Source organism: Amaranthus tricolor, chromosome 4, assembly GCF_026212465.1.
Source record: "Amaranthus tricolor cultivar Red isolate AtriRed21 chromosome 4, ASM2621246v1, whole genome shotgun sequence".
Lineage (NCBI taxonomy): Eukaryota > Viridiplantae > Streptophyta > Magnoliopsida > Caryophyllales > Amaranthaceae > Amaranthus > Amaranthus tricolor.
In genome coordinates, this window is record NC_080050.1 from 22049962 (window position 1) to 22072402 (window position 22441).

At 32.1% G+C, this 22441-nt stretch overlaps 1 protein-coding gene and 1 non-coding gene across 4 annotated transcripts; one reads left to right on the forward strand and one right to left on the reverse strand.

The window, feature by feature from the left end:
* Positions 1–358: 358 nt before the first annotated feature.
* Positions 359–19607, reverse strand: LOC130809897 (biotin--protein ligase 1, chloroplastic-like). Of its 3 annotated transcripts, none has more exons than XM_057675753.1 (10): positions 16210–16330; positions 15987–16114; positions 15821–15882; positions 14323–14471; positions 13710–13830; positions 13386–13541; positions 7647–7692; positions 6828–6894; positions 5810–5886; positions 359–2047 (listed from the first exon to the last, which is right to left on the reverse strand). In XM_057675753.1, exons 2-10 carry the CDS (start codon positions 16028–16030, stop codon positions 2005–2007), a joined length of 765 nt encoding a protein of 254 aa, XP_057531736.1. In that variant the 5' UTR covers positions 16031–16114; positions 16210–16330; the 3' UTR covers positions 359–2004. The 3 variants fall into 3 exon arrangements, with proteins under 3 accessions (XP_057531736.1, XP_057531735.1, XP_057531734.1); XM_057675752.1 differs by adding an exon at positions 17440–17571 and having other exon boundaries at positions 361–2047; positions 15987–16330; XM_057675751.1 differs by adding an exon at positions 19339–19607 and having other exon boundaries at positions 362–2047; positions 15987–16330.
* LOC130811941 (U5 spliceosomal RNA) lies at positions 17627–17742 on the forward strand. Its single transcript, XR_009041554.1, has one exon. It is a non-coding gene; the product is annotated as a U5 spliceosomal RNA (small nuclear RNA).
* Positions 19608–22441: the final 2834 nt, after the last annotated feature.

Below are 22441 nucleotides of genomic sequence, written 5' to 3' on the forward strand. Positions count from 1 at the left end.
TGTCAATAACCTATGATTCAAATTACTTGATCAAGAATATCCAAAGTGATTTATAATTTGATTTTTTTATTCTAAGGTCTGTCCAAAATAGAGAGGATTTTAATAACTTATTATTCATCTCTCTAAAATACTTTTTTCATTGCTACTTTATATTCTCATAAAAAATGTTTATAGAATTAATAAAAATTGAATTCTTTATATGGTAAACATGATTTTATAGAAAAATAAAACTAATGACGAAAATGAAGGAACCATAACATTAAAAGATATAAAAAATAAGTGAAAAAATATAATGATTACAAACATTAAAATATTGTTAAAATAAATTTGGTAAAAATCATAAGAAATAACGTTGATGGAAAATATATATATGGACCAACAGCATGAATAAATGTAATAATTAAGATAACTGAGGTTAAATATATCTAAAAGCATGATATTAGTAGAAATATTCTGTAGAAGAACAATATATAAAACTATCTTAAATGAAAAATAAGTACATCAAATAAAAACAAAAAAAATATACAATAAAAGAGGCAAGAGAAAGAAAGAGAGAAAGATGGGATGATACCCAGTGTTGCATCATACACCTTTATAAGTTATGGGACACGACTTCATGCCCACAACACCCAACTCTAACGGGTCCTAATTTGTTTACAACTCGTCGACTACGTAACATGCAATTATTATACACGATGAATTAGTTCGAATATTGTCCCACTATCTCTCATATATACTGTAATATAACATAAACCTAAATAATAGGTTCCAAGTATTATTATGTCTCATCAATTATCCAATCTTACCATTACTACTCTACTAAAATCATGACAATCTTCTTCAAACATCTTAAAATAATATAATACAATATCTAAAAAGCTTTCACTTTAATTTACGCTATGTAGCAAATTTAATTAAAGGACATAAGAGTATAAGTAACATAAATTATAGACGGATAAAATAGGTCATTTCCCCTTTACTCTCTAAGATGAGGTAATCATCGACATGGGCGAAGCAAAAATTGAAAAATTCTTTAAAAGCTCTGTGCAATTTCTAAAATTATGTTATTATTCTAATAATTTGGTATCTTTAAACACTTTATATATACTATATTATATAATATTGAGGCTCCTAATTTTTCGGGGCCATGTCGAACATGCTCAAAAACTCCCCTGATTATTCATTGAGAATCAGGGTTCAAGGATGACGAGTGAAAGTTACATAGGAGTTTAATGTGCATGATGAAAAGATTGAAGATAAGCAACTAGTCACGAAAGATGAGGAACCCAAGAAGGTTGAGTAATGGTGGATTTGGAGCAAGATATAAATAAAAAAGATAGATGTATGTGTAGTATCTTTCAATGTTTATGTCCCATAAATAAACCAATGTAAAAGCAGAAGAGTAAAGCAAGTACTATTTATGGACCACTTCATTGCACTTTCAGAAATGTAATAATTATGAGCTTTTAAAATTCCTATAGAGTGAGGCCAGCCAGCCAGCGAGTTTGACAGGGAACTAATAAGGTCAGATTCAGATAAAAAAAAGTGGTAAAAGCAACGTCTTTTACTCGTCCAGACTCAAAATCCAACAAACAAAGCACAGCTAATGCAACCAAAACAGACCACCAACCAACCCACATAAGCATCCGCCTTTGGATTCATTATTTTGTCCATGAACACACCAAAATTTGGTCAAAATAGTCCAAATTAGGGCCATCAATAAACCATATTAGAATCAAATCTGGACTGTATCTGTATTCTGTATGTATATATCAGACATCAGTATATGTACGCTGCAGAAATTTATTATTCAAATCAATTCTGACATGTTCATAAAGAAATTTAATATCATACTTTGACCAGGAAAGAAAATACTCCTACTGTATAAGGATTAGAGATTGTATGTTTATATTTAAAAATTCTAATTTATAAAAAAATAAATAAATAAAAGAGGGAACAACCTCATAAATAGATAGCACATGAAAGAAAATGGGAGCACACTCTTCATCTCAATTTGTGTCTGACAAGTCCTTTGAAGAAGTCAAGACTGCCAAGTAAGATATAAACACAAAATTAATCATTAAACTGACATAAACTTGCAAGTTAGTATAAATTTCCAAAGCAAGATAGAATCAGCAGTTCTGATGGATGAAATTTAACATGTCTGGATAATGCAGAATAATAAGATGAGCAACCCATAAATATACTCTATACCACTGTTATACTGGATATGCTTTAATAAGGGCTAATATGATAAACAATAGACATACTTCAACCGTAATCGACGACGTCCCAGGAAATAGACATGTATGTCCCTTTTATTAGATGGAGGATGAGGTGAATATGAACCTTGCTGCTATACCAACCACCCAAAAGAAAGTAAAGGATGAAGGATATTTAAGAGTATGACGGGAAACTTTCATCTCTACATATGGGCTACACCACATGAACTAGAAGAACAAATAGATCGTTGATATTGAAGACTATATGTTATTGGACTCTATCTAAAACTAAACTACAACTAAGATATCAATTACTAGATCTCTACTAAGTTGGTATAGATATACTTCATGATATAAGGTAAATTGAAGCAATTATCAAGCATCAATATATCATACATTCATACTTAACAAATTAGTGTAGAGTGCAGTCATTATCAAACTTCTCAATTGCTTCTACTCTTTCTAAATGTATTAATACGAAAAAAAAACCTTTCTTGTCCATGCAAGTGACTTTTAACATAATACTACACTCATGACCGTCGATTAGCAAGGGCAAAGCCGGCTATTGCCTAGAGCCCCAAATTCTTTAGGGTCCAAAAAAATTATGTTCACGTACACGTACAAGATTGATATTAGATCCAGATATAATTTACATTTTTTGCCTAGTAATGAGTTATTTGTGCTCTTTTAAAGCACTTAAAATATCAACAATAAAAAACAAAAGGAGTATTATATTATTTATTACGCCTTAAGTTTTTAGGAACCCTATTTATCTTTCGCTTTGAGGCCCAAAAATGAACAAGACGGTCCCGACTACACTAGTATTTTTTTAGTTCAGAAGAGAGACAATAAATTAATCTAATAATGATAATAATAACAGAAAATTGACATTAATAATTCACCTTATTACTCATACCCTAAAACGAACCCACCTATCAATTATTTTAAAATAAATCCACCTATTGCACGTTTCTGGCTGTCCGCTGATATTCAACCTAGATGATTCATCTTATATTTTAATCTTAATTCAATCATTTAAAGTTTAAACACCTTAAAATTTCATTTTCTGCATAATCTTGTCTTAATACTTCAAACAAAGCTTCTACGCCACAATTGGGTTGGGTATATTTGCAGTCGACAAATGTAACAAGTGAGAATTATTTAAAATAATCAAAAGATAAATTTATTTTCAGCAGATGAATGAGTTACTAATGTCAATAACAATCACAATCACAATTACAATCACAATCACAATAATAATAACAATAATAATAATAATAATAATAATAATATCATCAGCTTTTAGTCTTGTGTGCAATTATTATATGGCTAAACTTTTTACACTTACGTTCTGCTATTCTAAGTATCATTTGCTGTTAATCACCAACCAAATCTAAGGGAGTAAGGATGATAACAAAATTCAAAGAATCTTTCAGCATTACATGACTCAGACGTCTTTTGTCTTGATCTATAAATCACTCATCTTATTCTTTTTATTCTTATTATTCTTAATTTCATAAATTTGGACTCATGGGCCAACTGCAGAAAAGTACTCTTAAACAACAGTGCTTGAATGAAATTCGTCAACTAAGGAGCAGGAACAATAATAGGGAGTGCAGCATCATATACTTCACATTGCACATGACTCAAATGCCGTTATGTGGTTCCCGCCAAAGCAAGATTAGAAGGATCACATAAGCTTACCCCATTGTCATTATGGTTTGCGCTCGAGGGGACTAATATATACATAATGTTTCTCTTGTAGAAACAAAAAGATTATTTTCGATTGACCATTGATTGCAAACAACTATAAAACTTAGCTCCGTCGAGAATTCAGTTACTACTACAAATGCCTAAATTTTCGGTTACAATTAATGTAAAACTACAAGTCTACAACCTCACATTGAACATGACTCAAAATTCAGCTACCACTAATCATTAAGAAACATATCGATCATTCACCATATCGCAAGCGTACCATAAAGATTTTTGAGCTTGTCACGATTATATAGGCCGAGACCGAGACAATCACAAAACAACCCACATTGACCAGAAAAGTTGTTTCACGACCGCACCCGTAGAGAGTTTGCATTATACAACTATGTTCAACAGCACGCTACAGCAATCTCAGTACCTCAAAGATCCACACTTCAACGGTCACATTTAGGGATTATATTCAGCAATTAACAGCTTAGACTGCAGCTCAACAGGTCGTTCCAAGAGTACGTATATAATTTGAAATAAGCATTGCTATTTTCAAGCTGTTGGTTCAAAATAGCGTACAACTGTTGCTTATTTACTTGAAGAAGGAATGTAAAAATATAGGGAAGAAGGGTGAAAGGTCTAGAATCAATAATCAAAGGCCAGTAAATACAAGGGGAATGACACCTCAAAAGATCAGCAAGTCTAAATTGCTCTGTTTCTTGACACTCTTTGAAGAGATCGTTCATACCAGCCAAAACATATACAGCATAAGATCTCTGGGCATCATCTCTTCAACATAAGCCATTTCCACTTCAAATGTTGGTTAACATCAGCTCACTTATCAAAACTTCAATGTTCGTAAACTCATCAACGTAAGCTTTTTTAATATTACAAAAAAGACATCGGACCCTCATGAACACATCAAAATGGATACTATGGAGTCAACATTGGCAATCTCAAAAGACATCTATCTGCTCCCTCCATATTTACCACAAGCGCATGGGTTCCTAAACATAAGAACAGTTGATGCCATATGTGGTCCTACTGTTAGAAGTCTCTTATGGTCCTTTAGTTCATATAACACAAAAAACAAGATTAGATGATGCTATTGTGGTCCAAAACATTAGTCTCCTATTGAACGATAGAGGCCACAAACAAATTTTAGAGATTATATTTCACTTTTGTCAAGACTTCTCAATAGTGTTCAATACAAACCCAATATTGACTTATGCTTCTCAGTGGTTCGATTAAAATCTCAAACATAATCTCTGAGTCGTTTCATAGAGGTGGTTCTAGCTTTAGAGCCAAATTTCCATCACACCCATTCAAGCCTTGGATGTTGTATCATATGTGTATTTTGTAAACATTGGATTATACTAGCAGACTTTCGATTAATGGCAATATCTATAATAGGACCACAAAAGGATCTACGAATACATCGTCACAAACTGCATAAAAATGTTGCATTGAGCCACTTTGTGCCCACTGTCATTTTATGATCCCAGCATAATACCCCTCACTTGCAAGAAGTTGCTTATAAGGTTGAATGTAAATCTACCTAGACTTGATTAGTGATTGTGACGGCCTGATGGGTCCTCAAAGATTACTTTACAAACAATTTAAAACACCTTGCGTTTGGCAACCTTGAAACCCCTTCACATAATCAGCACTCAGTGGTTGCCAATTTGTTGTTGCTCAGTGCAAGGGCATGCCTTATTAAGAAATAGCTAGGTTTTGAGTCGAACAAAAATATTGTCAGATATAGCTCTAATACACAGTAATTATGAATAAAAATCACCACTTAAACTGATAATATAGGTCACCTATACCATGGCGTAAGTAGTTTATCAACATTGGAAGAGACAAAATCTATTATGACATACCTATTGCCATCTGGGTGAAGCTCACACATTTGACCATCATCTCCAACTGCCAGTAAATATCCAGATGTCGTCAATCCCTGGAGGAAAAATGCATGCATAGTATAAGAACTCAAAATGGCCTCGTTTATTGAGTGACAAATAAGAGACTCAACTCACTAACAATTATATCAACAAGTTGAATAAAAAGTAAAAACACTTGTATTTCTCGACCACCCCAATTCCATCAAGTGGCTCACACTTAGGCGGGAATAGAGGTATAGCGCAAAAATACAGTTTCGGTCATGGTCACAGTTTGGTCGCGAAACGGATTTTATGGCCAATACGAATAATTTCGTCGCAGTAAATTCAAAAACTTTAATGGTACGGTCGCAATACGGTGATGCAGCCTTATTTTTACACTATGTTTAGGGCCTTAGAGGTCAGATGTATGCAGTCTTACTCTTATAGATGCAAAGAGGTTGTTGGCGATTGACTCTTGAAATCATTTGGGATTTTACATAGATAAGAAGCCCAAATGATAACGAGCCATTTTAATTTAGTTCTTACTAATCTAAAACCAAAGAACTATAAATATTTGGTTTCACCAAGAATTAACATACACCGAAAGCAAACATTATCTAAGAATTAGAAAACCAGACTATTTATAGACTGTTAATATTACTTAACAATTCCTTCTTGAGAATAATCTCAGAATTAGCCACTACCAAATAATATATTGTTTTGATCAGTGTGACGACTAGACAGAGCTTCTCTAAGTTTACCTATTATTTTCCAAAAAATCATGTCATGCATGCATACCGATATCAGTGTGACTTGACTAAACAAAGCTTCTCTCTGTTTACTTGTTATTTTCTAAAAATCATGTCATTCATGCATACCAATCTGAAGCGTTAAATATGTCCACAAGGGTGAGCCACATCCCACAAGGATAGAAAGGTTAAATGGAGCTAATGATTGAACATAATCCTTAATTAGAGATTGCAAGAATTTGGAGTCATCCAATGCCTTCAATAATTACCTGAATGGTCACAACATTATCCACAGGTTGTCCTTCTGATGTATCCTGTATGACAACTCTTTGTCCACTGCAGAAATACAAAAAAAGGTCAACATAAATAAAGAAGTTTAAAGAGAACCAAAAAACTAGCTCAAATCTAAATATCTAAACTATAGTAGGTAGTTGTGAAAGAAATAAACATAATATTTCCAACAAACAATCAAGAGTTTACAAGATGAGTTTGAAAGAGCAATAATCAGAATTCAGAAGCAGATCATCTAAGGAAAAGCTTCCAACAGTTCAACATATTGAAGCAAAGTGTATTTTTCATGTATCACACTCCCACCTAAAGTTCACAAGGATTATGTCCTAAGAAGCATCCATAAAAAAATATGGGGAATATGTGTTTATTTCACCGAGGACAACATATCTCAACTAAAGACACTTGATAAGTTTATCAAAATTGCAACAAATCCAAAAATAGTAGAATCATGTAGCACTTTAGGGCTTCAGACACAACTTAACTTTATGACGTTATTACCTGGTCTATAAGGGTTATTTTAACAAGAAAACAATTTCGTTTTTAAAAAGATGTAAAATATAAATCCAAGATGAGATCTATAACCAAATTATGAATTGCCACTCACCGCACTGAAGTTTAGTTGCAGTCATTCATCAATCTCTAATGAGTATGAACAATGAATGTTCAAAAATGGGTAAATTGCAGTGAAGTAAGAACACCGTCTTTTTAAGACAATGAACACAACAAAATCATAGTAGGACTGTAATAAAATAAGCACATTTTTCAAAGATTTAAACAAGTTATGTTATGATTCTCACCTGTGTAACCAAGTCTTGTAGTAGAGCTCCTCAAAAGGTTGGAAACCTAAAATAGTATCCGAATCATCAATATCCAATAGAAGACAATATTTTATCATTTCTCAAAAAGTCCTTTTCTCATAATATCAAAATCATCATGTGTGTATATACATATATATATATATATATATATATATATATATATATATATATATGGTTTTGGATCATGTGAAAACCAACTAAAATGGTGAAAACTGAAAACAGGTGTACATAAAAGCTTAAATGGTATACATATTTCGGTGGCAATTTTGTAAATAATTCGACATTTTCTAAACGGTGTACATACATGCTTAAAAGGTGTACATATTCGGATGACAATGCTGTAAATAATATGAACTTTTTCCTTCACACAAATATGTACACCCTATGCAATAGTATGTACACCTTTTGCCACTATATGTATATTTTCACTCTGGTTTTTAATTTTCACCACTTTAGTTGTTTTCACCTGATCCTGCCCCATATATATATATATATATATATATATATATATATATATATATATATATATATATATATATATAGGGTCAAGTTCCAGTGAGAACCAAGTTATATGAGAACCGTGAGAACCAAAATCTCCAATAAAAATCTGTTACTTTTTCATAGAAAAGGTGCTACTTTTACATAAAAAAATATTACTTTTGTTTTTAAAAAAATCTGTTACTTTCTAGCAAAAAAGTGTTATTTTCAGAAAAAAATATATATATATACAAAGTAACAAGTTTTTTTTGAAAAAGTAACACCTCTCTATATAAAAAGTAACACCTTTTTGTGAGTTATTTTCAGAATTTTTTTCTTAAAGTAACACTTATTTGGCTAAAAGTATCATCTTTTTTTTCTAAAAAAAGTAACACTTTTTTACCTTAAAGTAACACCTTCGTAGTAAAAAAAGTAAAACTTTTTTTTTAAACAGATTAGTTCTCACGGTTCTCATATAAAAATGGTTCTCACTTGAACTTCTTCCCATATATATATATATATATATATATATATATATATATATATATATATATATATATAATCTTTGTGCGTGTGTGTGTGTCTATAAAACATTACAAAAAGTCTCACGTATACATACTGCTACTCTATCCCTTCGAAATAGCTTTATTTGTGAATGTGGTGAGTTTTAAAGGAAGGTAAAAATTTGGTAATGAATGAAGAGATAAAATGAATTGTGTGGAAAATATTTAAAGGGAATTGAAATGTGTGGATGATATTAAGAGGGAATTGAAATGTGTGGATGAGATTAAAAGAAAATGATAGAGTTTATTTCAAAATAAGTAATCGGACATGAGGAAAAATGAGTGGGACAACCAAAAATAGAAAAAGAGGCAAATTGAGTGCGACCAAATGCTAAAAATTTCCTTTAGTGACAGATTAAAGTTAGGACCAAAAGACGGCTAATTATTGGTGACGAATGTTACTAAAAGTAAATAACATAGATAATTATTTTGGTGAAAATGAGAAAATTGTGGCCTTACTCCACTAGTAATCAAGAGTTTGTTTCCACAATATAGTAAGGACTAGTAACAAGTATATTAGATTGTAATCGAGTGTTAAATTGAAAATCTCGTGAGGTGAGCTAAATGAATCATTGAGATAGCAATAGTGAGCTTATTGTAGAATAGCTTGTAGTCAATCTACGCTCCATTCCTTCATATACCACAAGCTTCTTCACTTATCCATTGGTAACTACCGTCCAATAATTTAGGAGAATATCAAAACTACTTCTTGATCCACATTTATACTTCATTCAAGAATATCTTTCCAAGAACTTATTCAGACTTCCAGAAAATCACCTTTTAAACTAGTCCAATACTCAACAAAATTCCACATTTATAGGAGAATTCATCGTCAATTACCTATTTTGTAATTACAGATGTCATAAATAAGTAATGGGGCGACTACCACTAAGTTTTAGTAGTGAGATCCAAATGTTGCTAGTCACAATTTGACCGTAACAGTATCCTCCTATTCGTTTAATCACCCAAACAACCTAAACAATTCCAGTAAAAACAAATGCATAGTCAATAATTCATGGGTTCAGACATATGGTGTAAATTTAGTGCTTTCAAGTCAGAATTTTGAATTAGTTTCCCGATCAAATCCATATGATCAAAAGGTGTATAGACAACACGACTCTAGCCTAAGCCTCAAAAGTTCTAAAAAAGCAAATACTTTTGAGTAAAAAACATATAACAAATAGTGAATGATAAAGCCTAGATATAGAAATATGCCAATTGCCCAATGACACACGTCTGTAAGCTTCCATGGAAAAAATTTGGGTTCAAGGCCACATATGTTCCAATTGGCGAATATGACTGAGTAGTTTCTAGAACACTTATAATATCTCTTCATACTAAGGTACCTAATTTCATAGTACATAACTTTTGGTCTCGCAAAACATACTAAGGCACCTAATCTCATACTAGCACATAACATTTAATAGAATTTTGAAGGGAACTTGCACAGTTTGACATCTAATCCATAAATGAATTATAAAACTATGATACATATAAATATTATGGGACCTTTCGAGATTCTAGAAAGCATCTTGGTAAATGGACCAATTCCTTCAATCTTTCTTAGTGTTTAGACCAATATGACTTGAATTATATGGTGTGCATTGTATACACTCAATAATATTTGTGTGGCCCAACACAATTTCCCTTCAATTTAAATCATAAATCATGCCAACATCAAAACAAAACTTCAAGCTTCCAAATACGATTTTTCTAGAGGTTTATTTGCATCTGGTCTTACATATAATCAACATAATTGTTTGAAATTTATTTGACTCAAAGATACGAAGACTATCACATAGCACCACAAGGGATCTCATAAGTGAATTTCAAGAGATAATTCAAAAGTGTGTCATGTACAAAAAAAAATAGGCAACTTTAAGCTCCAAAAAGTTTATTAATACATTGTCCTAAGAAACCACAAAAGATCTATTGTCGTTCCTTGTTAATCCTCACAGAGTTCAAACATTATTAGATGGAAAGTGAAGCTTGCCTCCAATGTTTATTGATGTTCAAGAGCAAAGGCTCGCAAAATGACCGCATATAGTTCAAATAACCAATGACATCCAAGAGAGCCAAAAAAAAAAGCCTAAAATCATATTCTAACTCATTTCTCTAACATATGTAATGTAGAAAATCAAGCATATTTCAAAAGCACGAATGTAGTTAATAGGCAACCTAAAGTTTTTGTTAAATATGTGAAAATAAACCCCTTAGATTAGAATGGATGAAAATTGACTATATAATTTGTTTCTATTATAAAATTAAAATGTATTAATATTTCATTATATGATTTTTGCCGATAAATGTTAACATAGATTTATGAATAGTGTTATGATAATGCCAATGTTTATATCCCTAAGTATTTATGATGACGTTTCATATTTCTACTTCCTTTCCAGAAAAATAAAAAAATTAATCTATTTCTATTTATGTTAATGGAGATACAATTATGAAGCAAAGTTATATTGAAACTTATTAGTAGGCTTTAATTACACGATATGAAAAAGTTATGGGGCCAATTTTCATCAATTAAAAGTCAAGAGGTATAATTTCACAATTGACAAAAATTTAAAGGCTCAATTTATAACATTCGGGATTTCAAAAGTAATTGAATATGGTATTAGATTCTAAACTAAATTATTAAAACCAGCCTTGAGGCCACAGTAAATTTCATAAGACACATTTAAAACTGGCTTCTTTTTGGTAATAAAGATCATTGACAATGACCTGGAGTACACTATGAATAACATCATTATTTCCAATTGCATGCTTATTCTATTAACATCATTACATTCATCAAAAGCAATGGCGAAACTTGAACAAAATTTTAGAGGGGACGGAGTTAAAAAAAATGAATTCAACTAAAATATAGCCAATCAATACAAAAAAAATTACAACGTAAATTTTGAATTTAAGTAAAGCTCGACGCTCTTTTAATACTTTAAAATTGTCTCTAATCTCATTGACACTATATGTCTTTGCTATTTGTATATTACTAAACTATTATCAAGAAAATCACCATCCATTTTGTTACAAAGTCTTGTCTATACTACTTTCATAATTGATTGTTTTATTGTATGGATTTCGGCAGTAATTATTAAATAAAGATAACAAAATTCGATTAAAAATATAAAACAAACCTTTATCCTTTAAGTGTGGGTGGTAAGATTAATTTTTGATTTTGTCGATTTCTACCAATCGCTTTCTTCTTTTTTCGTTTTTTTCAGTTGTTAATAAGACACATTTAAAACAGGCTTCTTTTCGGTAATTAAGATCATTGACAATGACCTGGAGTACACTATGAATAACATCATTATTTCCAATTGCATGCTTATTCTATTAACATCATTACATTCATCAAAAGCAGTGGCGAAACTTGAACAAAATTTTAGAGGGGACGGAGTTAAAAAAAATGAATTCAACTAAAATATAGCCAATCAATACAAAAAAAATTACAACGTAAATTTTGAATTTAAGTAAAGCTCGACGCTCTTTTAATACTTTAAAATTGTCTCTAATCTCATTGACACTATATGTCTTTGCTATTTGTATATTACTAAACTATTAGCAAGAAAATCACCATCCATTTTGTTACAAAGTCTTGTCTATACTACTTTCATAATTGATTGTTTTATTGTATGGATTTCGGCAGTAATTATTAAATAAAGATGATTAAAAATATAAAACAAACCTTTAACCTTTAAGTGTGGGTGGTAAGCTTAATTTTTGATTTTGTCGATTCTACCAATCGCTTTCTTCTTTTTTTCGTTTTTTTCAGTTGTTAATTGACAATTTCATGGAAAAACTGACATTAATAATCCAACCTTTCACCCATCTAATGTGAATAATCCCACCTTTTGATTATTTTCTAATAATCTAACCTTTGTCATATATTAGCCCACAACATACCAAATTACTAATAATAGGTAATAATAGGGTATGTTGCCAGCAAACTAAAACAAAGGTTAGATTATTCATAGCGTACTTAGGGCAAATGTTGGATTATTATAAAATAATCTAAAGGTGGGATTATTCACAACAGACAAGCAAAAGGTTAGATTATTAATGTCAATTTTTCCGAATTTCATTCTTAATTTGATAATCCATTCTTACTTATAAAATTCTTTTTTTTCAGTTTTTCTCTTTCTTTAATTGTGTTGCTTTTATTTGTTGAGCTTAAATTATAAAAAATACAAAATGATGGTTGTATATTAAAAAAAATTCCGAAAGTCTCGGGAGGGGCGAAGCCCCTAACTAAGTTCTGCGTATGATCAAAAGCAGCATTTTATGAAGAAGATATTATGACAATCTGACTACTTATTTACCAAATGGATTTCAATTTGTCCCATAAGACTTTATTTCTTCTCGAAACTTAAGTAAAATAGGCATTCGTTCTAGTGAGAGCTAGCGATCATACTTTATAACGTAATTACGTGATAAAACTTCTTATACGACATGCTTGGCAAATAAAACATGGAAAACGGTAATCTTTCCAACATAAGATTAGTGTATTTTAAAAGAAGAGGAGATAAAAGAAAGACCTTCACCGACACTAAATCTTCAATAAGCACTATTACCTTGTAATATTTGTCCAAAAACAATTCACAATAAGCAGACCGCAGTCATTAAACTAGCTAAGAGACAAATTAACTGAAAAAGAGTGCACCAAATTTACCTTGGCTTATAAAACGCTCAAAGAAACTCTCAAATTTTCCAAAGAAAGAAGCCAAAATGTCTTCTTTGCGTAATCGACAAACTCTTGAGGATATTTGTTGCAACCTTGAATTCAAGCAAGTCGTTGGTTCTTTATTATCAACATTTAAGCCAATCCCTGAAAGTGAATATGATTACTTCAAGTCACATATGGGAATTCAATAGATAATTTGCAAGAAACTATGACGAGAAGATAAGTAGGAATACTCATTATTCATTGAAATGGAAAACCTTTGAAGGGAAAAAAGGTATACAAAAGTAAGAATTTGCATTTTATGGCAATTACCTACACTTATGTTGAATTTATTTGATTTGTACGTTGAGGTGGACAATATTCCACCAACTTTCAAACCATTTAAGAAAAGGTCATTTGGCCATTTAATTTTAACCCCCAGCTGTGGGAAGCCCTACAAATCACATGATAAAGTAAAAATACCATTAGAAAACCCCACAAAATAGTAGAATAACATTGACTCAACGTGCATGAACATGAAACTCAAATAAGTAACTTTCACAAGTAGCAAGAAACAAAAAATAACCTATCTTTTACGAAATGGAAACTACAATAACGAGAACAAAGCGATAACTACCAACTGAAGCTTTTAGAAAAGCAAAAATAAATGTCATGTGTACTACATCTACTAGTACATATGTAGCATATATGGATGAAAAAAATCATACACTTACCGCTGAGAACCACATCAAAGCCTTGTATATAGAAGATGTATTCATCTATCATGTATAAAATCTTACTAGTAACTTTAGAATCTTGATGCAATATCAAATGCGATAGTACAAAAAAAAAATTAATTAACTTTGGAATCTTAATGCAATAACTAAGAAATCTCGCAAAATCATATGACTTCTTTAGGAATAGATTGTGTTATAAGATCACTTACGCTATCATAGCAGAGATCCTTAAGCGCCTCAGTAATAGCAAGTGAAGCAACATATTGTACTAAAGGCACTACGCGTCCATCCTCCATCTGAATATTAAATGAAAACATAAGACAACCTGGTGGGGATTCCCAAACATTCGCAGACCTTCCTACATATATGAACACAATATACACATTATATTAGCGTGAGAGTTAATTGAATAGACATATGAACTTCATTTAAAGGAATGGCTCTTTTTCTAACAAAGCACAAATTTAAATACTTCTATTACATGCAAAAATTTAAATCAAAATCCAATAAATAGCCTCATAAATAACAACCCATTTCAATAATTCGAAAAGATACTCTCTTTTAAATTGTCATATTGTTATAACAGCATAGGACACAATTTCACAAAGATATCCTTTCTAATAATTGTAGTTGATTCATCACCGAGTCTTCAAGAAAAAAAGCCTTCACTAACAACACTAAAAGGAAGCCATAAATGGTATTAGCAATCCATTCACACACGTGTAATTATCCCCTTCAATTTAACATAAACACCCTCTTATTAATGCTAGTGAACACATAAATTAAGTAGGACATTAGAAAAGTCAATAATAAAGCATGAGAAATATTGCAAAAGGTGGCAACTTTTTCAGACCTCTTGACATAGTATGAAAATAAGAATATGACTTTGTGCTACCTAATTTTAAAAAAAAATTGTAAATCTCTCAAGGAGATAAAAATAGACTACAATTAAAATTCATAGGTGAATTAAAACTACTATGAGTCTATGACTATTAATCTACAAAGTAGAATGGTAGAATCAACATAAATAACCCTAACACCCAATTTGTAAGCGATAATAAACAATAGGATTATAAGTATGAATTTTTAAGGAAAGGCACATGCATCACCATGGTAATACTAATGCTTATCCACCCCAAATGTCACCAACTTTCATTAGAACTCAATACCACCTCAAATGGGATGCTACAAAGCAAAATAGAATATTTCTAGGATTTTGTGATTTCACTATGACTGAGCATTCAAATTATAAACTTCTTATCTTTTCAAAAATGAATTATAAACTTATTATAATTTTATGCATACATAAACTCGTGTGCATTACAGCACAACAACATTCATAAACACCTCCCAACAACACGTAAAAGGAGTATAAAACCACAGGCGAATCCAATATACTTGGGGTAGAAAAAACACTCATTCATGCATGTGTGATGAACCAACTCAGCTTGTTATTCTTGTGTGTTAAATTATATGTTACATGTTTAATAATTATCGAATTCAAAAAAAAATCCATGAAATGACCTAAACAGGCTCGGGCCCAAATTCTAAAATGAAAAATGAAGCAAATTTTTGGTTCCTTTACGGCAATTTTGAATTGAATTATAAGTATAATCCAATGATCAAGTGTTAGAGTGAATATATTAATTATAAAAAATTGTAACTCAAAAGAATAAAGTAGGAATTGAATAATGAAGAAAACCAAACCTCTGCCTTTAAATTGAACATCAGCAACACAAACAGTTCCAATAGGAAGGTCCGAGAAATTCCTGTAAAACCCAAAATAATAACAGACTAAAATAAAACACAGACATAGAAGTAATGAAAAGGAATAGTAGTATATAGTAAATAAAAAGGAGTATGAATAGCATACTGAGAAACAACGTCGTGGGTGGATGGCAAGCAAGGAGACCACATGAGGAACCGGGCAAAACGAGAAGTGGAAAGCGAATTGAAAAAGGAATTGACATTAAAAGATATGGCTCTTCTAGGGAGTTGAGACTGAAGACGAATTATTAGTTGAGAAGCGTCGGAAAGTTTAAGACATTGTTTATTGTGGAGTAAAGTAGCGATTTCTTTTTCTGGGGATGACTTACCGCAGAGAAACAAGTCCAGTGTCTCTGCTGTTTTTCGTTCCATGGAAATTCCTTTGTTTTGTAATCTTGAAAACACCAGCTCCAGTTTCTTCAATCAGTCCAATAATCTCAAGAGAAAACCCTGTAAAATTGATCAAAAATAAACACAAACACAAACACAAACATATCTACCAAATAAACGCATGAAAAACCTAAACTAAAACAAACATAAAACAAAAAATGATAACAGACGTAAAGTATTGAAATTAAGATGAACAAAAAAGAAATAATTCACTAAAAAGTAACAAATTATGTCTGGAAAATGGTATTACTCAACCATTTTAGTCATAAGCATTAGCTAAAGAAACGATCAATTATTCTCTCAAAGCTATTGAATTTAAAATTAATACTATTCTTAACCTTTCTGACTCCAATATTCTTACACCTCCTTTTGCAAATTGCAAATGAGAAAAATCTAACAGTTTGAAATGCAAAAAATGGATAATAAATTAATAAATAAATTGAAAGAAGGCAAATGGTTATTAAGCGGTGTGAGGACTATAGAAATGAGATTGGGTTTAGGGGTTCTCTTAATATATGACAAATTCTTGATTAAGGAGCAGGGGCGCATCTAGAGCTGTTCAAAACAAACCCGACCCGAAAATCCGATCCGTAATTGAAAATTATCCGACCCGGAAAATGTAAGTTTTTAACCCGAACTGATACAAACCCGATCGATTATTAATCGAACTGTTTTTAACCCGAACTGATACAACCCAAACCGATTGTAAATCAAACTGTTATAAATCCGAATCAAATTTTCACCTAATTTTAGCAAATTAAGTCCAATTTCAGTTTTCTAATAATACGAAAAAAGGAAGAACACAAGTTCTATACAGAAGAGATTGCATACAGAATATATATATATATATATATATATATATATATATATATATATATATATATATATATATATAAACTAATTGAAATAAATTGATCTGCCTATTAGGGCTGGCAAAAGCTGATCCGACCTGCTAACCTGATCTGAAACCGACTCGAAATTAGCGGGTTTGGGTCTAGATTTTTGACCCAATTAATTAAATGGGTCAATCCGACCTGATCTTATTATTAAATGGGTTAGGTTCAGGTTGAATATTTAAACCCGAAAAAAACCTGTTTAACCCATTTATTAAATTTAAGACGGATCAACATTTGCCAAATACTTCATAAAACTAAGATAATACCAATTACCATGTATTGAGGGATTTGTCAGCTGAAGATGACTTTCAATAAGGAAGTTGTCCCACATCGGCTAAGGGATTTGTCAGCTGAAGATGACTTTCAGCAATAAAGGAAGTTGTCCCACATCGGCTATAAAAGATACTAATAAAAGAAAAATCCTTTAAATCACTTCCACAGATTTCATACCAACTTACGCAGCCACGCCGTGAGCACAAAGCGAACTATTCTTTCGCCTTTTACTAAAGAATACCGTGTGCTTGCTGCATTAAGTGGTATACGTTTATTTTTGGAGGAATCCTTTAATTAAGGTTAAATGGGTCAAATGACCTGAAATATATGAATTTAATGACCTAAAAAAAAGTATGTTAAATGGGTCATTAGCAGGTTGATCCGATCTGTTACAGATCAGGTCGGGGTTTCAATTTTTGACCCATTAATTAAATGGGTCAGGTTCAGGTTAAGGGTTTATTGACCCATTTATATATGATCCGAACCTGAAAATGACCCAACCCGACCTGTTTGACACCCCTATCTGCTATATCTGATAAAACAATCGGTAATTATTTTTTGTAAGTAAATGAGCATACATCAATTAAAAACCTGACTATTAACTTATTTCGATATTGACCCGATCAATAGTTATCCGTAACCGATAACTACTCGAAAAATAAAGCTCGAACCCGATCTGTACCCGAAAAAACCGAACCAATTAGTAATCGATAACAACCCGAGGCCGATTGACACTCGACACGATACTTCAACCGACACCGAACTGATGCTAACCCGATAGCTTGAATAACCGATCTCTAACCAAACCGTGACTAACCGACTCGACCCGAGTGTAACCCGTTGTAACAAACAGCCGAAAAGTAACCGATCCGAAATGCAACCGAACCGAATAACACCCGTCCGAAACCGACCCCATCAACCGAATGAACACCTCTAGGCGCATCTAGGATTCAAAAACATGGGTAGCACCTAGGTTGCACTAAAATGGATACGGACACTGACATGACACGGGTATGGGAAAATGCCAACTTAAAATGGGCAGACACAGGGACACAAAAATGGTAATATAATAAATATATCAAATTAAAGATAATTTTACAATCTTTCATTTGATATATGTAATATATGTAAATAAACACTTTAAAACATAAAATGCAAATAAGTACCAAATAAACAACATGAGTATTTAAAAATAGTCATACAAACCAAATCAAAGAAAACCAAATAAATAGGTAAATTTAAGTTTGATCATCACACATCATTCATATGACACCCATCATCATCCTCCGCTACAAAAGTAGTTTCCAACTCGGGCTCATCGAGAGAAAGAGGATATACAAAAAAAATCAAGAACAACATTTCAACTTTTCAAAATTCAAATTACAAACACATTAACAATTTAACATTAACAAATTTTCAATCACTCAAACAACATAAACAAAAAAAAATCAAGAAACAACATTCTAACAAAATTATTACTAAAATTTCAACATTTTTAAATGTTGGTTCAAATTTTCAATAGCTTAGAAACAATTTGAATTCACAAATAGAATTCTTATCATCATCATAACATCAAATTAACAAAAGCTACGACAACAAGATTTTAGCCCATACATCAGTTGCACTATCTTCAATGAAAAAAATCAAATAATGTTTCCAGTTTTTTACCAAAATAAAACATTAATTCATGTAGATTTTTAAACCCAATTCCAGGTTTTTTCAAACAAATAAACGGCTCCATATTACGTAGATTATAAAATCAAAGATGAGGAATGTAATCAAATTCAATGGTCGAAAGAGCACATTACAAGAAATTAAGATTAAGAATTTAAGATTAACAATAAGATTAAAGATTAGAACAAGATTAATATTAGGATTTAGGATAAAGAGTGAAAATACCATAAACAAAATCAAAAATTTCGATTTTTAGGAGCAGCAGCAGTGTTCGATTCGAAGTTTCGAACAACCCACTGGGCAGCAGCAGTGTTCGTCTGTGATGGAGGAGCAGTCGGCGGTGGCGTGGTGCGGGAATGCAACAGCAACAGTGGATGGAGGTGGAGGAAGAGTTGTGTAGAGTTTTTAAGGTTAGAGTGAAAGAGAGTTGAGAGGAGTGAGAGCAAGACTGCAAGAGAGGGAATTGAGAGTGAGAGGGAAATGGGAATTGGGAATTCGAGTGTTCTGGGCCTTCTAGCATTCTCCTGCTTTCAATTAAAAAAATTTTTTTTTAAAAAAAAAAAACGTGTTTAACTCTTGCCGTGTTGCTTGCGTGTCCTTGCCGTGTCCGGGAAAATATTAAAGTTGGACACTTCATTTGGCGTGTCGGACACGAATTTTCGCGTGTCCGTGTCCGACACGGGACATGCAGGTTCGGTGGCGTGTCCGTGTATTCCAAGGTAGCACCATTCATGATTCACCAACATGTTGAAGTAAATTATGGTCGAGAGTTTTGTTTATAGAATGAGCATTCAAAAATGTTTCATTGCTCCAAATTACAAGTTACAATCTACAACGAGATTAAAGTCTAACATAGTGAAATACAAGATAACAAAATATAAAATTACAATTGTTCCGTCAAGTTCTCATATTTTGATATCATTGCACAATTGCATCAAGACTAACATCTCTAGAACAATTTCACACCAAACAAATCGTAATTTCACTAATCACCATTCATCAATATTCAATAATCAACAAGACACACACAATCACATATATGACAAAACTAATTATGATCAAACCACAAAACCACAAACCCTAAAAAAATTCACAATTATTAATCTCTATTCCTAAACCCTGAAAAATCATTTAAAGAACAAGAGTAAAAAAATTGAAGATTTTAATCTTTAAGAGAAGAAAGCCCAAATTAATTGAATGAGAGAGAAACTTACAATAATAATTAACAACCAAAAAATGGTAATGGTGGTGGCGTGGTGCGGGTCAGCGGACGGGTGTGTGGTCTGTTGACTTTTTGTGCAGCGCCACTAAGCGAGGCAACCGAAATCAGTGGTGACCGTTGGTAGGTTGTGGGAGACTGGGAGTAATGAGCACAGAGTAATTTGGAACAGTAGTTGGTAGTAATAGTATTGAATATCAAATGTTGAAACTACCGAAGTCCAAATAGAGTGATTAAAAATTTTATATGAATCAGGAAGAGAGAATTGGAAGAAAATTTGAATAAAATAAGATTATTTAACAACTTAATTCCAAAAATAAGCTTCGTGAAAACTTAATTCCCAAAATAAGCGTCCATACATCCAAACCTAGCCTCGGTTTAAATCGCTGTTACGAACAGCCAAAGACAAAAAAAATAAATAAAAGGCATAAGTCGCTGTTAGTAACAGGGACTGATGCCTTATATTTTTTTTTCAGTCTGCTTCTTCCTCATTTCAATTCACGCGTTTTTGTTTTCTCATTCGACGATCTTCCTCTTTTTTCCACCATTAAAATTAACTTTAATCCTTCAACTAAACTCATCAAATTCCAAGTTTGTACTACTAATTAGTTCTGTCATCTTCCTACATCGACCTAAGGTACTATTTTTTTGTGTTTTTTTCCATTTTCGAAAAATTAGGGTTTATTTAATTTTAATCAACTTTCACGTTAATGTAGGTTCATAAACTTGCAATTTACTAATTCTTGTTGATGTACAGCTTATTAAGGTACGTTTTTGTTATAATGTTTTTTATTTGGTGTTGATTTTAAAATGTATGTCATGTATGGTGGTCATTTACACTTAAACTCTACGAATATGTCGAATGTAGTTGTTATTTACCTTGATCTTCGTAATGAGGTTGTTTGTTCGTAAATTTGTTGTTGAATTTAAAATGTATAGTGGTCATATATTTATGAACCTGATGGTGATGTTGATTTTGTATGTATTGTTGTAAAAATGGATTCATTTCGTGTGATTGTTGTATGCTTTTGGAATGGTTCAATTCGACCAACTAGTAACAATGTTAAGTATGTTGGGGGAAGACGTAAACTGTTTGCATGCAACTCATACATGGATTTGAATGAATTTAAACATTTTATATGCTCTAAGATTGGCATTGACACTACAAGAAGTACTGTTAATTTAAGTTTTAAGTACAATCTAAGTGGAGATTTGTTAGCTTTTCCAGTTGAGGATAAGGAGGCTATAGATGCAATAAGGGAGTTTTCAAGGTTTACCCCTACTCCTTCTTTAGAGTTATATGTAGAAGAGGTACCCCTAGGGAATGAAGATATCAATGTTGTGGAAACAAATGCATTCATGAATATAACTTCTTATGCTCCTTCTCATACGCCCTTCCCTACCCAAGAAACCCAAAATCCCTTTATGCCATCTTCCTCTTATCCTTCTAATGAACCCAATCAACTTCAATTTCAAGTCACAAATGATGATACTTTTAACTTAGAAGATACAAATGAGCCGTTGGGCAATGTTAATAGTGAGAGTAATGAATTCGTAGAAGCTCCTTCTGAGTACGATGTGGGTGTTAACGAGGAGGCTCTAGCTAATGACATGAGCTTAGGCAACATTCCAACAATCATTGCTCCTACATCCTATATAATGGTTCCTCCTTTAGATGAACACATTGAGGACAACTCTTGGAGGTCTTGGAATTGTGATACAACCTACACCGATGAAGGAGAGTTTCAAAAGGGTATGATGTTTGATAACAAGGATGCCTTGTTGGACGCTGTTAGATAGTATCATATTCGTAGGAATGTTGAGTACCGAACTGAGACTTCAAATCAAACCATGCTCACCTTGAAGTGTAAGAGAGGGTGTGGTTGGAGGCTCAGGGCTAGGAAAAGCTCCTATTCACCATCATGGGAGATTTTTACGTATAAAGGGAAGCATGGGGGTTGTGTATTAAGTACTGAAAATGTGTCAGCTGGGCACATTCATTTGACATCTTCCGTGATTAATAATCTTATTAGAAATTGTGTTGCTCAAAACCCATCAATTAAGGTCTCTGTTGTGCGTCAAATGGTGAAAGACTAATTCGGTGTCGAA